At 44.1% G+C, this 16,984-nt stretch overlaps 1 protein-coding gene and 1 long non-coding RNA gene across 2 annotated transcripts; both read right to left on the bottom strand.

Annotated features, from left to right (window-relative positions):
• Positions 1–1,331: 1,331 nt before the first annotated feature.
• Positions 1,332–4,471, bottom strand: LOC115139458 (hairy/enhancer-of-split related with YRPW motif protein 2-like). The gene is made up of 5 exons (XM_029676870.2): positions 4,231–4,471; positions 3,796–3,874; positions 3,517–3,600; positions 3,279–3,360; positions 1,332–2,759 (listed from the first exon to the last, which is right to left on the bottom strand). The coding sequence occupies exons 1-5, from the start codon at positions 4,311–4,313 to the stop codon at positions 2,086–2,088; spliced, it is 1,002 nt and encodes a 333-aa protein (XP_029532730.1). The 5' UTR covers positions 4,314–4,471; the 3' UTR covers positions 1,332–2,085.
• A 6,108-nt stretch (positions 4,472–10,579) lies between these two features.
• Positions 10,580–14,922, bottom strand: LOC115140499 (uncharacterized). The gene is made up of 3 exons (XR_003865240.2): positions 14,872–14,922; positions 14,631–14,756; positions 10,580–12,339 (listed from the first exon to the last, which is right to left on the bottom strand). It is a non-coding gene; the product is annotated as an uncharacterized LOC115140499 (long non-coding RNA).
• Between the last annotated feature and the right edge of the window lie 2,062 nt (positions 14,923–16,984).

Genomic DNA, 16,984 nt, shown 5'->3' with positions numbered 1-16,984 from the left:
AACTTGATCACAAATGTTTAAAATGATAATAACAATTGTATGACTTAGATCATTTTGTTGAGTGTTCGGCAATTCAGGTTTGAAGTACAAAGTTAGGTATTTAGGCCTCCTTACCTCGGCTTCATTTGAAGATATTGAAATCCGTTGAGTTATCGATGTGATTTTTATTTTTGGCGCATAAACTGATAAAAATATTGTTATCAGGCTACGCGGCAAAAAAAGGGCACATTGATAACCGAGAGATGATGCGTAGCGTCGGACACATTAAACTGATTCAAACAATTTCACAAAATAACCATAATCATATTGAATCGATAAACATCAGATGTAATACATTCTAAAAGATGATGATGAAGCCTACTAAAAGGTGTGCAGACCAGCCCAGGCTAGCCCACAGCATCCGCCATTTGACGTTTCTGTGGTTCATGTGCGCCTTTGATTTATGACAGGACTTCAAAGCGCTCGCCCCGGCGTGAGAACCAGTCCGGAGCAAAGCATATAACCCGCGGATTTATGACCGAGCGCTGTTCCCATGATTGTCGGTGGGCAGCATGCGCTGTTTGTCGTAATCCCCATTCACTTGGAAATGCTGATACTTTTTCTTTTAAGGAATTGAATGGTGTGACAGTGATTTACTAATGTAAATCTTTCTAACAGACCCAGGATAAAGAGAGTGGATTAGGCCAGCATAAAGATCCATCTTGGGAGGAGTGACCAAAGTTGTTTTGCCTTTATACTTCTGTTCCAAACCAGCGGTTTGTCAGGGCTGTTGATACCCTGTATTCGCGTTGACAAGTTCTTTCTCCAAGGGAGAAATGGAACCAGACTCTTTACAGATTCTATTTTTCCCCCTTTGAATACCATTAAGCATTGCCATAAGCTAACCAATGCAATCAACTAGAGGTGCAGTCTAAAAGTGACACAACAGTCACATGAAATGGATATATTTTAAAACGTCAAGGTCTATATGTCTCTGTAGTAGATATAATTACAGAATAGGGTGAGTTTTTGATGGGAAAGGCTAGAGACATTTTGGTGACTGATTTACAACTCTGTGTATAGGCTACCAGACAGTGCCAGACGGTGCCAGTTATGCAATTATACTTATGTGTGTCTCTCTTAGGGAGTTTTGTTTTGTCTCAAAAACAAATAACAGGAAAGATGAATATTTTCCCTCACCAAAAGACTGAACATATACTTTGTGGTCTTCAATTTGTGACTTGTAAAAAAAAAATAAAAAAAAGCTTTTAATATGGTACTATAGTATTGGCAGTGGCACACACACTGGTTCCATTGATCTGTGGTGAAACAAAGAAGAATATACTCGTGAGTGGCCAAATATAAAATAAAAAAAGTTTAATCAGTGACATCCATAGAGGGCTGTTTGCAAAGAAACGGTTATATAAAAATACAAGTTATACTAGTATCATTCAACTCCAGTTGGAACTGGGATGTGATGTGTTGTTTTTGTACAGTCTAAAGAAAAAAAGCTCCTGTCATGTTTCCAGCAGCAAATTGAAGTGCATCATACCAAATATGTCTTCCTCCATCTTCAATATAGCTTCCAGTTCATCTAATATTCATACATATTTACAAACGTGTTAGTTCATGGATTTGAGTAGATACACACTACATTGATTCATGTGTTGACTTATTATATCCAAAACCTGTGGTTCTTCCTCCAATGTCCTTCATCTGATTGATTGGAGCAACTCCAAACTAAAGACACTGCTTTGTGATTGTTAATCACACTATTTTCCACCAAGAGTTGACATTGAAGCAAAACAAAACTTCTGCTGGATTTCGTTTCCATTTCTCAAATTCTGAAAATATTGCTCATTAACAACGTGAATTAAACAGCCAATGTTGGGGAAACACGTGCTCTAAAGCATTAGTATATTTTAAGTTGATCTAATTATTCTCTCTCTCTCTCTCTCTCTCTCTCTCTCTCAAATGAAATAAGCTGGTGGAATAAAAGTCCATGGACACAAAAAAAAGCCATAGTTAATAAAACAATATCGTTCCTCTATCTGTATGGTGTGGATGGCCTCCAGCCACACTGAGACCTTGTAAAAGTCGAACACTTTAAAAGGCTCCCACTTCTGTTCCCCAAGGTCTGTATGGTTTGCTGCTGCCCTCTCGGTCTCTGCTCTGCTGTGAAGTGGATGTGGTGGAAATGGAGGGGCACACAGCTGAAGCTACCATAGACGCTGTGCTGCTCACACTGTGAGGTGTGAAGATGGGGAATCCTCCGGGAAAGGACAGGGGGAAAGTCTGGGCCGCAGCAGCAGCGGCCGCCGCGTGAACGGTTGCCGAGAGCGACAGGAGGGAGGTGGAGAGTGGGGGGACGCAGGGTGCCACGCTGCCATTAGAGGGCGCCCTGTGAGAAGAGTCAGTGTGGGCGAAGGTGGCTGTTAGTAGGGCCGAGCCGCGCTGGGGCACCTCCACAGACAGTCTGCTGGTGGCGCTGTCTGAGGAGGGCAGTCCACTCTGTTGGAGGAAGGCGGCAGGGAGGGGGTGGAAGGCTGCGGCCCAGTGGTGAGGTGGGAGCACCTGCTGGTGGTGTGCCATGGATGAGGTCATGGCAGCTGCCTCCCTCTGAGACGCGCAGGTGCTGAGGTGGGAGACCAGGCGCACGCGCAGTGGGTCAATGCTGTCTAATCCCTCCACAGAGCTCAGGTACCTGGCTACCTCCGTCAGACACTCCCTGAAGCCCACGCTCATGAAGTCCATAGCCAGGGAATGGGCATCAAAATACCCTAGAGAGACAAACAGACAGAGGAGTGACAGTGAAAATATGAATGCCAAGCAACTATAAATGCTGCTGGTCCCTCTAACAAGCTGTAATGTAGCCAGCAGCTGCTGATGGGATTGAAGACTAAATGGTGTGGGATGGATACACACTGGTCCCCTAGGCTGACCATTAGGGCTCCGGCTGTGCCTCCAGGCATAAGCTTAACAGTCTGGGATTGTGCTGGGATGATTGTATGTTTGTTTTGTCTCCCCAGTGCACCCGTTTTTACACTCGCTGGAAACTCCAAACAAACCACCAACAGGGCAGCCTGTGAATGCAGCCTCCTCTCCTCCCACGGATTTATGAAAGCAAACACAATGCAGGGTCAAGTGCTCCTTTTGTCCCAGCATCGCTTTCCCACGAGTTCAACCCTGCCATTAGCATTGATTTCCACTCCTTTAATCTTGTCAAAGGGGTCTGCTTGCAAGGATTTCACTACACAGTATGGCAGAGAGCAGTTAGAAGCAGCCAATGAACTCCTTACCTTTACCGCCAGTGGTCTGCAGCATCTTTAGGTGATCCACTGTCATCTGCAATATTTCGGCTTTCTCTAATTTGGCAGAACCCTGCAAGGAGCAACAGGATGTATGAAGCTTAAAACTCTCAGAACTTTTGACGAATAAAAGACAGACAAAATGACCTTATCTGTTATTGTTTTGATGAAAATGAAACTTTTGTGTAAGTTCCATTTGGAAATCAGAGCGGATATAATTTAAACTCACTTGTTTTTCAAATGCAGTTGGAACAAGTCGACGTAACTCTGATAAACTATTATTGATTCGATCCCTCCGTCTCTTCTCGATGATCTGGGATAGACAATTATATTATTGCATACTTGAAAATATAACAATTCAAGGCCTAATAATAATACTAATAATGTTAACAATAACGTGACAATAATGAAATACATGTTTAAATAATAAGTAATAAATAATACAGTAATGAATAATAAGCAATACATAATAACAATGATGGTAATAAACTACTCAATAAATAATTACCCCTCTTCGTTTTTTTCTTGCCATAACTTGGGTTGTTGTTGTTGGGGAGCCACATCTAATAAATGATCCATTGCTGTGCCTGTATGGGACAAACATAATCGATATGTTTTACTCAAAATAATATTTTTATTTTGCGAATGAGCAATTATCCAAACCACACAGTTTACTGTGTGTAATGTATGCATAAAACACTCATGTAGCCTGCACTGATCAAGCAAGAGTCTCCTATATATTCAAAATACATTGGAGAGAATTCTCCAAAATTGCCTGGATGTGTTCACGAACCACATATCAAGGTGAGAATTTGCACTTGTCACCTGAAGGTTGACACCAGAATAAAACGTTTTCTCAACTTAAAGTTTCATCAACGTTTCCCATGTGGCGCACAAGCGGAAAATGTGACTAATCTAACCCAAATCATTTTTATGAACTTACCCAGAATAATTATTCTCACTGCCGACATCAATAGTTTCATCCATGTCGCTGTCAGAAGTACTATCATCACAAGGCCTTTTCATGGTGATGGCGAGAGTATGTCTTTACTAACGTCTCAGTGGATCGGTGCGCGGCCAGGTAGACTGATGACTGGTGCCTATACAATTCCCTCTGTACAGCTTTCCCACGAACCGTTGGAGCCTCATTCACTGATGCAGGGCAGCGTAGCCGCCTACGTCCTGCTTGGGAACACCCACAGTAGAAAAAACACGCCCCTAGCCACTGAGCAATGACGAGGGAGAAGTTTGTGCCGCGGCGCTGGACCAAGTTCCCTAGATAATTGGCTCTGCCCAATTTTAGTCGGCCTACTGTTTAAAACACCCGCGGGCTGCGAAAAGCGTGAGAAACTGTTTACAGCAACGCGTACTGTGACAAAACATACACAGGACATAGCGCACTGTGTCAACCATAACAGAACATATATATACGGCAGGGAATATTCAATTAGTCTACAGTAGCAAAACCGTTAAATGAACTTGAAAAAACGAAGCAAAAATAGTGAATGAAAGAAAAATGTAATTCGTCTAAAGAAAGATAACAATAAAAACAAAATATAATATTCATAAATATGTTAATGTTGGTGAAATCCTTAATTTTCAGTGAGAAATGATTTCCTCTGAGAAACTACTCCCACCTCTCCCCACCTGAAACCTATTCACCATGACCATGTCATTCCCCAGTTATAGGCCTATATGGAAAGATATAGTGATATACTTTGGAATAATGTGTTGAATAGTTTTCCAAAATAACCAGAATAAATGTATTTTCATAATTGACCACATTAGTCTATGAACATGGCTGACAAAGGGGTGGTGTGTTTGAGAGAAGTTAGATAATCATAGGAAAGTTTTAAATGGTGAAACTGAACATCCAGACCATCAGCAATCCTAATCTGCCCCCAAGGAGTGAAAGGAAGGAATGTCTATCTGTCTGTAGTGTGTATGACATCATGGACTTGCATGGAGAATGTCAAGAGTCTACACCTGGTCTTGAACTGAAATTGTCTACTCAACATCAAGGACTATAAAAAGAGTCGATTGAGACATGGAGGAGCCAAGAACATCTCATGTGAGCTTTGGGGAAAGAGATTTTCACGCATCTGAATCATCTGTTCAGAGATATGCCACTATGGCTGCGTTTACACAGATAGCCCAATTCTGATCTTTTTTTCCCCACTAATTGGTCTCATGACCAATCACATCAGATCTTTTCACATCATAACTTTTTCAGAGTTGATCTGATTGGTCAAAAGACCAATTAGTGAGAAAAAAAATCTATGCCTAAATCTATGTCTATGCCTAAGCCTATGGTCCAAAGCAGAGATGCAACAGATAGGGAGTGCTGTTTGGAACTGAATAAAATACATTGGGATGAAGATCAAATAAAACACAACTTGAACAAAATAATTACATTGTAAATATAATTGAGGATACACACACACAGTTGGATGCTCAGTTGGATGCTCCAGCTGTAGTTAGTTTCCTGGGTTAAACAGTGAAGACAGTGCATTGTTTGGTGCACAACCCCCCCCCGTCATGTGCCTAACCCCTGGTGGTGGGTAGCACAGACTCCCAGGCAGCCTGCCAGTGTGATGACTCGTTCCCACAACTCACCGCACTGCAGTGAAACCCAATCGTCGTGTGAGATGCAGCCAGGAACACAGGCTGGGCTGGTGTGACAGGGAGGTTACCGCTAGCCAAGCTTCACACCCCCCCCCCCTCACTGCCGACACCGCTGCTCTTAACTCTATTCTTCACATTGTTTGTGTTTGTTGTTTGCCCAATTGAACCCACATGATCTAAAAGCTTATAAATGCACCACTTCCATAATGGACCTGGGCAACTTTTGACCTTTCACACATTCATTTATTTTTCACAACTTTGTTTCAACAAAGAGGTGGTCTCTTTGGTGGGATCTTTAGTGAACAGGTTGTTTTTATTTCTGTTTGTGAAATACATTAATAAATAACTTCAACTTAAGTCAAACCACACTACTAGAAGGAAAGTACTGTATCTTAGTAAAATAGTACAAAAACTGAGCACTCAAAATTATTAAAAACATTTTTCTCCCTTATTTCTTCGTATTTTGTCTCCTTCTATCGCCATCAGTGATTCAAATGCTACAGTGGATTTGCACTGTGACCATGGTGTCCACACTCTTTACCTCTTCTCTCTTCCTCCTGGGTCTGAGAGGCTGGTCTCTACTCCCTCAGCTCACTCATCCACACCCACCTTCCGCTGAAGATAGGCCAATTGACCTGTCAGCACCCTCTCATAGCCCAGTGCCCTGCACAAGCTCTCTCAGGTGTGACCCAGGGAATAGAGGAGTAATTAAAACATGTGCTGTAGTCCCTACTGGGACTTTCCCTACCAATCCCTCCCATGATGAGAGTTATCCGTACAAGGGATTTCAAACCAGTGTGTTACTGGAAATGTATTCCTTTAACATGTTTAATGACTAGTTGTAATCAAACCCACCACATTTATCTAAGGAAATCTATAACATTAGAAGGTCACAAAGACCCTTGCAGATGATTTCAAAGGCAGTTTCGATATTATAATTTGCAACACAGGTGGCAAAGTATTAGACAATTCATTTCACGTGTCCTCCAAATCCTCCAAAACAGGGTAAATTGTTGAACATTTACTTTGCCAAAAGGGGGATAAAACTTCCATCTCCCCCACCTTAATCTGTTTGTTTTCACGTTCCATCCTTGGGAGATAGAAAACAAGAGCCACTGATTAAAACCCAGGACATGACTTGAAAACATTAGTTGAAATATGTCTGCCATCGTCGAGTCTCCTTGACGATGTCTTGAAACAGTATGTCTGGTGTCACCTCTTAGAATAGTCTGAGCATGAGGCTGGTCCAGCCTTGGGCGACTTGCGCAAAGGCATAATGTACTGTGTGTGTGCATGTGCGTGCGAGTTTATGAGAGGGAGAGACTGTGTTTGTGTGTGAAAGAGAGAGAGTGTGTGTGTGTGTGTGGAGACTGTGTGTACATGTGTGTGTCAGTGTGTGAGAGAGAGTGTGTGCATATGTGTGTGTGTGTTGTGTGTGTGTTTTTGTCCTCCATTCCCATGCAGGAAGTAGAATTCTCGTCGTCCCAAACATACTTGCTCCATCCTCCACCCTGCCCCATGCTCCAGCCCCTGCCCTGTGCCATGCGATGGGGCCCCGGTCCCGGCCCGGTGTGCCATGGTATCAGTGGTTCCCAAGGCTGCCCAGCCTGGGAAAGGCTGTGTGGAGTCGTTCCAAAATCAGCATTACATGCATTATTGTTCTTACCCTCCCAGAGTCCCCAGCACACAATGAAAACAACAGCCACAATATCAAGCCCTCCTCCAAACACAAGGCTGCCCCTTAGTCACCTGCGAGCTGCCTTCTTCAAACAAAGTTAACTGCTTCATGGTAACAGACGCCGTTACCGGGGCCTCCACTTCCTGCGCTCTCTTTTCTTGGGCTTAGACAAGGACGGCCCCTCTCGCCACTCCCAATATGAGTGAAAAACAAGTGGATTTCTTACAGAATGTGCAATAGGCTACAGACCTTGGATCTACTGAGTAAATCCATTACGTATTAAGGGAACTTAGAGCTGTGCCTGTATCATTACTTTATTATTATATATTTTTGTATTTAAACTTTATTTAGCTAGGCAAGTCAATTAAGAACAAATTCTTATTTACAATGACGGCCTACCAAAAGGCAAAAGGCCTTGGAGGCTGGGATTAAAAATACAAATAAATATAAGACAAAACACACCACGACGAGAGTAACACAACACTACATAAAGAGAGACCTAAGACAGCAATATTGCATGGCAGCAACACAACACAGCATGGTAGCAACACAACATGACAACAACATAGTAGCAACACAACATGGCAGCAGCACAACATGGTAGCAGTGCAAAACAGGGTACAAACATTGTTGGGCATACAGATTCAGCCCCATAAATGGTCTACTAATATTTAAAGGATTTTATTCTGGGTGTTTAGAACAGTCTGAGACCAATAAATGAATCCGTCACATTTCAAATCAAAACATTAGTGTATATCATTACAACAGGTTTGCTAAAACAACAATCCAGTCCTATCCAAATAATACAGACTCTTCCTTATTGTTGTCTAATTTGTCAGAGACAAACGGCCCTCTGTTTATTTTCCCTGAGAGTGGGAACGAGCAGTCACTGTGACAATGCCCTGGGCGGGCGGACTCCAAACCTCTTGACTCCAGAGTCATATTATAGGCCCATTATTAGTGTTTAAGGTCACAGAGAGACAAGCAAGTGCATCCTATATCAGGAAGCGCTGTGCGTCTCAGGAGTGAAATAGTTGGCTTTTAGCTGGAACGGCGGCCGTGAGTCGGATATCCTGGGAAGCGAGAACATGGCAGACGGGGTCCAGGCGTCGTACAGGCCAACGCTGGAACAAAACGGCACAGAATAATAGGTCCCTTCCTGCCATTCACCCTGTCACGCTGCTGTATTTCTGTCAGGCCTTTTAAAAAGCAACACGTCTGGAGTTCCCCCTCGCAGGCACACGCTCAGAGACTCTGTCCAGCAGCCCACAAATCATCCCCCATTCTAGATTGACATCTCCAGATAAGGTGTGTCCAGAATGCATCCTTCATGCATGTTCATACCCAGAGAAGTCTAATGCTTGAGGACGGGTACATTCACTTATCTGGTGTTATAATGTTTTTTAGCAGTGAGAGAGCTTTGGCATCCTGGTGGAAGAAGTGGTATAGAACATATTTATAGACATATTACAGACAGGTTGCTCCACTCCACTGTTTCTATTTCCTGTCTAGTGACCTGAGTTTCCTGTCGGGATACATGCTTTAGGAAGTATTGGGTCTCCCTACTATGTCTCCAGACCCCATTGTCCATTTCACCTTTGAATTGTAGTGGCATCCCTTGCCAAAATTAAACATTTACGATGTTCTTTCAAACTTAAAAAAATAAGTGTTGTTTTTACCACTAAAAGAAGGGAAGGGACAACAAATGGATTATTTCTGATCAAATAACCTACGACCAGTCCCACTATGCTGTTCAATGTTCCTGGTAAAGGTTGCCCAATGGGGATGCACACACACACACACACACACACACACACTGGAGGGACTCCCGTGGTAAATGTGTAAAACCAATTATCAGCTGGGAGTGAGGAAGTCATCAGCCACACATAAAATGACCTGACCACTGTGAAATTGCGGCAGGATACAGCAGTTGTCTGGCAAAAAGATACACTTTTACCTATGGCTTCAGCCAATGAAACTACCTTCCCAATAGTATTCTAGTCTACTACTGTGGTTCACAGGAGAAAACGAACCAAGAAACCAGTAAGAGTAACAGATACTGCCCCCCTCCAAAAAAACACACACGTGCATACTTTCTTACACTTTGTTTGATCTTCAGAAAGTCAAAAATAACCACGACTGTTAGTGCAGAATATATTAGCTAACTTTTGTTATGCAAGAGGTATAACACAGGCATCCTAGTGAAAACACTGTCTGTGTTCAGGGTCTCCAGACAATTGCCTGACTTCTCCCCTCCAGCGCCCAGTCCCAGCCCTAGACAGACCATCTCTCCTTGGGGTGGGTCTGGGCCCTCTTGACCTGGCCCTGAGGAGCCACAAGGCTGTCCAGGAAGGAGCTCTCAGCCAGACGATATCAGGGCAAGACCTGCTAGAGCCACAACACTGATACAGCCGGTCACTGGCTCCTGATAAACAATGCTAAATATTGTTGTTATGGGCTGTGTCCCCAATGTTCTATCACTGTCTTTTCTTCCACTTTGAAGGATGCCTGTGAAATTACAATAAGCTAGTGTTCACACACTGGCGAGTGCTGCGGGTTTGTGATGAGTGATAAGACACCCGTCTGGTGTTCAACCTTCCCAAGTTCTCTCACGTCACCCCGCTCCTCCGCTCTCTCCACTGGCTTCCAGTTGAAGCTCGCATCCGCTACAAGACCATGGTGCTTGCCTACGGAGCTGTGAGGGGAACGGCACCTCAGTACCTCCAGGCTCTGATCAGGCCCTACACCCAAACAAGGGCACTGCGTTCATCCACCTCTGGCCTGCTCGCCTCCCTACCACTGAGGAAGTACAGTTCCCGCGCAGCCCAGTCAAAACTGTTCGCTGCTCTGGCCCCCCAATGGTGGAACAAACTCCCTCACGACGCCAGGACAGCGGAGTCAATCACCACCTTCCGGAGACACCTGAAACCCCACCTCTTTCAGGAATACCTAGGATAGGATAAAGTAATCCTTCTCACCCCCCCCTTAAAAGATTTAGATGCACTATTGTAAAGTGGCTGTTCCACTGGATGTCTTAAGGTGAACGCACCAATTTGTAAGTCGCTCTGGATAAGAGCGTCTGCTAAATGACTTAAATGTAAATGTATAAGGATGGGCATTGATGTGTCAAAAATAAAAAAGTTTTATTGTCAAATTCACCGGATAGGTGCAGTGAAAAATGATGTTTTACAGGTTCAGCCATAGTAGTACGGCACCCTGGAGCAAATTAGGGTTAAGTGCCTTGCTCAAGGGCACATCAACAGATTTTTCACCTTGTCGGCTTGGGTATTCTAACCAGCAACCTTTCAGTTACTGGCCCAACGCTCAAAGAGGTCTGAAAATTCTAAACCAAAAACATAAAACTTTGTATTGACTGCAAACACACCTGAATACTTTCAGTTGTCTTTTACAAATGTTTTATGAAACATAAAACAAGAATATGATAAATATCATAAGAAGCAATAACAGTTTCCATATGACAGCAAAAAATCTAGAAGTCTAGCTGCATCATGGGAATGGCCATCTATTTCAGGCCAGACTTGAGATGAACTCTATTCTAACTCAAGATGAGTTTTTCACGGTCCCCCATCACTTTGGGAAGACCCTACAGCTCTACACCTTATCTTCTATGGGATCAGTGTTCTGTCCACGGGACGGTTGAGCTAACGTAGGCTAATGCAATTAGCATGAGGTTGTAAGTAACAAGAACATTTCCCAGGACATAGACATATCTGATATTGTCAGAAAGCTTAAATTCTTGTTAATCTAACTGCACTGTCCAATTTACAGTAGCTATTAGAGTGAAAGAATACCATGCTATTGTTTGAGGAGAGTGCACAATTTTGAACATGAAAAGTTGTTAATAAACAAATTAGGCACATTTGGGCAGTCTGATACAACATTTTTGAACAGAAATGCAATGGTTCATTGGAGCAGTCTAAAACTTTGCACATACACTGCTGCCATCTAGTGGCCAAAACCTAAATTGTACCTGGGCTGGAATAATACATTATGGCCTTTCTCTTGCATTTTAAAGATGGTACAAAAAAAATACAAAAGAAAGGTTGGTTTTCTCTTTGTATTGTCTTCTACCAGATCTATTGTGTTATATTCTCCTACATTCCTTTCACATTTCCACAAACCTCAAAGTGTTTCCTTTCAAATGGTACCAAGAATATGCATATCCTTGCTTCAGGGCCTGAGCTACAGGCAGTTAGATTTGGGTATATCATTTTTTTTAAAGCGGCGTATCCTTATTATCAGAGATAGGAGCTGAAGAACATTACTACCATACATGCTTGACCTCTGCCCCTTCTCTCTGGTTCTCTGTTCCCTGGCAGCTCGGTCCAATCTACCCCAACTACTGTGGCTAATCTCTGGGAGAATGTGACAACAGAGGGGTCAGCTCCCTTATCGGGGCGCGTGGGGGCGGCTGGGGGGTGGCCGGGTGCTCGCAAGCCCCGATCACCCACACGTCCAGCGGTTCTTCACACACTCAGCGCGGGAAACACTGGGAGGGGCAGCTGTGGCTGTAGAGGCCCAGGCTTGGAAAATACCTGTCATCAACGGGCCTGTGAATCACCCAGAAGAATCTAAGGCTGTTCACACTGACCACCGCAGAGAGACGCAGGGAGAGGAAGAGGTGTTCATGACGTCTCCCAGATAGCCACTGCTCTTTCCCAATGGGCTGGCAAATAGATATCACGTGCCTGGACTAGGAGGATGTATCACCCTGTATGAGAAAAGTACCTGGAAATGAAAGGAAAGAAAAACAATGATTTAAGGTTTAACTACTTTGACGTCAAGGCCATTTTTGATTATTCAAAAGTCTTTAAAGTTGCTTTAAAAGAGGACTTAGTTCTGTTTTATCATTTAAAAGACCCTAACCCTAGAGCAACACTCACGCAATAATGGCTTGATTGTAGATAGCATGAATGATTTATCTGTTCATTTGTTCCTGTTGAACGTATTGACCAGCAATGCTTACCTCATAAAAGGATATGGGACCAGAAGATTAGTGGCCCCATGGAATAATCTATTTACATGATCTCAGTGAAACTTGGGCAGTGAATGGACCTGGAAGTGGCTGCCCATTGTTAGACCGGGCAACAGGATAAGCTGACAAATCTATGAGGCATAATGGCACACTCTATTCTTCTTATTGACTAAACATCTGTGGAGGGTTAACTGGTAGAGAGAAGTCCATGGGACCCAAGCTGGCTGCCCAGAGGTGTGCTGCAGCCCTGTGTGCCTCCGGCGCCAAGCCAATGGCCGTCGCTGCCATTGTTCGTAACCACGCTCTTTGTTTTCCTGTCGTGGATCTGGTTGCTGGTCTTGGTTCAGGTCCACTGATGAAGACGAAGCCACTGCCCCTCCTCTCTCCCAGACTGTAACCTGACCGGGTCTGACTGCCAAGGGGACAGAGTAAATAACGGGCGGTGACAGAGTGCTGGCACACCACACAGAGGGGCCTCAGTGTGCTCTGAGTCCAGGCCAGGCTCAAGCCAAGGCCTGTAGGGAACGGGACGTGTAGGGTTAAGAGAAGGTCCTCTCTTCACCGGCACTATGGGACCACTCTACTGACCTGGCTGAGAAAAGACTAGAGGCTATCAGCACTCAGCTCTCACTTAGACAGATATTAGCACCGATAATGATAATGTGATCTAATGTACCCACAAGTACAAAAGGGTAGTGTTCAGTTTTTTTTTGTGGCTATTTACCCTCAATTAAACCCTTTCCCTCAGAGATGAGAGTCCAGTAGGGTGGAATGGGGGGGCTTAGTCAAGGTTGTCATATCTACCCACTGCAGTTTGAGATGAATGACAATGGAGGGGAACGGAAGCCGACTCTTGACACGTTTCATGGCTTCTGCACTTCTCAGAACAAGACTGTTTATACTGGGCCCAGAGTGGATGCTTCCACACATTCATGACCTCATATCCTGCATCACATTCAGCTAGTTCTCCTTCACACTTCTTCTTTCTCACCTAGCCTCCTGTTGTGGCTCTGGTTTTGTCTCTGTTTGGAGGCTGTAGTCAAAATGGTTGGTATAATGGTAAAACTGGGCCCCTTCTTGGTTTCAAGCAAAGATCTGGTCCAAAAAGCAGATAATACGTTTTTCCTCTCACAACTTGCCCCTTTGAGATGGAAATTAGGGCTGGTTTCGTGAGAGCCAGTAGTGTTGGCAGAGCAGGTGCCAGTAGCCACCACACACACACCGCCCACACAGCCTGCGCATGGCTTTAATGTTTTAAGATCAGGGGCCCTTGACCAAAACTACCATTTGAAGTAACACTAGAAAATAAGTGTTTGATGTATGAAACAACACTCCTCTCATCTGAAATGCCACTTTTATGTCCCAGCCTACTTATTTGTTCTCCCAATGGACTTTGGTGTTATTGCTGTTTCTCATTTTCTGTGCACAAAGCAAGATAGCCTACTTACTGGATCAGGCCCTAAAAATGACAAAAGGAACTTCTTTTACATTGGCAATGTTGAGAAGTGTGGGAGAAAAATGTCTGAACATGAGGTTACAGACACTTGTTGGTCATTTGATAATTGCTGTGTATTTCCAGTCCTACTTGTTCATGTCACACGGGTCAGACACAGACCAAACGGATTGGTTTGTGCTATTGGTTTGTGCTACTGGAAGACAAACTGTGTGAGAAAGTACAATTGTAGAAGAAACATTGGGGAATTTGTACAAAGATGAGATTTAACATGTGTGTTCAGTTGACCTTTTCAATACTCAACTGCAAACCCAATATGAACAAATTAACATCCCTGAGTGTCAAATAACTCTCCAGTAACACTATACTCAGTTTTGGGATTGTCACCATGATGTGTGTGTAGTGTGTTGTGTGTGTGTTTATTGTGTGTGCCAATCATGACCAAGACTAATATTTCCTGACCCTCAGCGGAGGTCTGAGAGAGAGGACAACGCTCCTGGGGAGAGGAGGGGTCATGCGTGAGTGCGACCCGGATGTGGTAGTGGGGCTCTAGGGTGGAGGTCACAACCCCGGGTCTTTGAAGTGGCTCACCTGGGTCTGTGCCGCACACTCTGACGCCTCTCCTCCCGCCTGTAACCGGGGACAACCTGCCACGCACCGCCACCCACAGGAAACATGGCCTCCCCAGGAGGTGGTCAGGGCAGGGGTCACACGGACCTAACACAGGACACACATAAACACATCCTCTAAGCTGTGACATTTTTATGTCACTGGGAATACTTGTGGGTTACTGGATATTATGCGCTCTGTAACTTTTTTTTATGACTCATACTTCAAATTGCACTCAGGGTACCCACGGAGCCTGCAGTTGATGTCAGACACTGGAGATGGGTAAAAATGAAATAAGTAAGAGAACATAAATTCAAGTTTGGTTATTGTTTTTATGGGACCAATATGTGGTATCACATTTTAAGGTATGACCCAGATGCAGACAGTGTTGAAGAAACAACAGTTTATTCTTTAAACAGGGGCAGGCAAACGACAGGTCAAGGCAGGCAGGGGTCAATAATACAGAGAGGGTGTAAGACACCGGAACAGCAGGTGGGCTCAGGGTCAGGTCAGGCAGAGGTTGGTAATCCAGAGTAGTGGGGCAAAGGTACAGGCAGGCAGGAATGGTCAAAACCGGGAAACTAGAAAACAGGCACTAAAGCACAGACAGGAGCAAGGGAAAAACGCTGGTAGGTATGAACGAACAAAACGAACTGACAGACAAGCGGAGAACACAGGTATAAACACACAGTTGTAAATCTGTTCTATAAATCTTCCTCTGCAAAGTAATTTTCAGATTGTAAATAATTCATTTCCAGTTAATAACCATTACACTGCGTCGAGGCAAATATTTTCAATTGACATTGCACATTAACTTTTGATCAAACCTCTGTCTATGACCCCAGCGCCCTGAGAACAATGCCAGCCAGCTTCAGACATCACAGTGGGCCGTTGAGCCCCGGAGAGACGTGGTGCGGTCGGGAGGAAAGGCATGGAGCGGGGAGGTGGTGGTGGCAGCGGAGCTGTGTCCACGGCAGTAGGGGGGTTATCGTCGCAGGGCCGTTGGGAAAATAATAGCCCCGAGGTAGACCGCGGCAAACAGGAAGGGTGTGGACAGGATCCCAGTGCAGCTGCTGCGCCGAGCGTCGTCTGTTCCCACAGTCTTTGATGTGCGGGCACACAGTGCTCTGTGCCATGAGATAAACACTCTGAGAGAGCTGGTTTGTTTGTGTTACACATAACTCCTTAATGAGATGTGCCCGGGCCAGCCGCTGGCAGCCTGTGAGAACACCAGATGGGGGGAGAGAGGGCGCGTGGGCGGCAGCAGGGCAGTGGGAAACCTGCAGGGATACCGCAGCCGACCTTGTGCTAATTGATCATTGACAAGGATGCCATTGATTGCTACACGCCAATGGTATTTGGGTTTCTATACTGCCATTTCCCACCAGGAATCCGGGTTTCCTCTGTCACATTCCCTTGGTTGTCTGTGAACTGTCTTTCTGTAGGGTGATACTATAAGAAACAGGCCTGCCGCCTACGCCTGCCGCCTATTCCTTGCAGAAGTTATGCATTTTGTAGCCCACAGCTGAGCCTACATTATTCTCCTCACAGCTTGGTCCTCAAAAACTCTACAAGTCAAGGCTACACTGTGCCAAAAATACTTATTACAGGAATAATTATTACACAAAATAATGATTTTTTAAAACTTGTTTATTACCATATTAAATAGATAATATATATAGGATTTAACCAAAGAAGCATCCCAGAAGGGGACAGCTGGCCATGTTGGTAATTTCATGAGCATTTCTATTATTTATCCAGTAGTCATGCACTTCCTTTGATGTCATTATGAGTTTTTCTGAACTACTGTCTAACACTTGAAGGAAAAGCCTCCTCTGTCTTCCAGTGAATGTCATTCCGCTCCTGTTTTAGGAGACAGTGGTTGGAGAGAATCCCTTTCGTCCTTTCAGACACCCCATAAAACATTAGACTCACCTTGGGAATTCTGAGTGCTGAGAAACTCTGTGGTATCAAATGGTCGAGGCAGACATTCCTCTGTGGGCTAAATAAAGTCTGGGACACACTTTCTCAGAGTCAGAGGAGACTTTGAAGTAGCAACAGAGGTCCCAGCGTGTGTGCGTATATATATATATATATATATATATATATATATATATATATATATATCCCATTACACTGTCATTGCCATGTATGGCATTGAACTTAACTCTGATTTGGATATTTCCAAAACATCACAGGTGCCATAAAAATCTCTGCTATATCAGTGTATTTCAAACATAACATTTTCCCAAACTGTGTTCAAGAGGGCATTGGCAGGGGTCAAAGGTTAATTGTAATGGGTGTAAACCTGTGTGTTCAATATGTGCTGAGCTGTG

Source organism: Oncorhynchus nerka, linkage group LG13, assembly GCF_034236695.1.
Source record: "Oncorhynchus nerka isolate Pitt River linkage group LG13, Oner_Uvic_2.0, whole genome shotgun sequence".
Lineage (NCBI taxonomy): Eukaryota > Metazoa > Chordata > Actinopteri > Salmoniformes > Salmonidae > Oncorhynchus > Oncorhynchus nerka.
This window is presented reverse-complemented; position numbering and strand designations above follow the sequence as displayed.

Excerpts from the sequence above, each read along its gene's own strand:
- LOC115139458 (XM_029676870.2), bottom strand. The coding sequence starts at position 4,313 with ATGAAAAGGCCTTGTGATGATAGTACTTCTGACAGCGACATGGATGAA. Across the intron at positions 3,601-3,795 it reads CAAGAAAAAAACGAAGAGGG|ATCATCGAGAAGAGACGGAG; the intron begins GTAATTATTTAT and ends TGTCTATCCCAG. Across the intron at positions 3,361-3,516 it reads CAACTGCATTTGAAAAACAA|GGTTCTGCCAAATTAGAGAA; the intron begins GTGAGTTTAAAT and ends TGCTCCTTGCAG.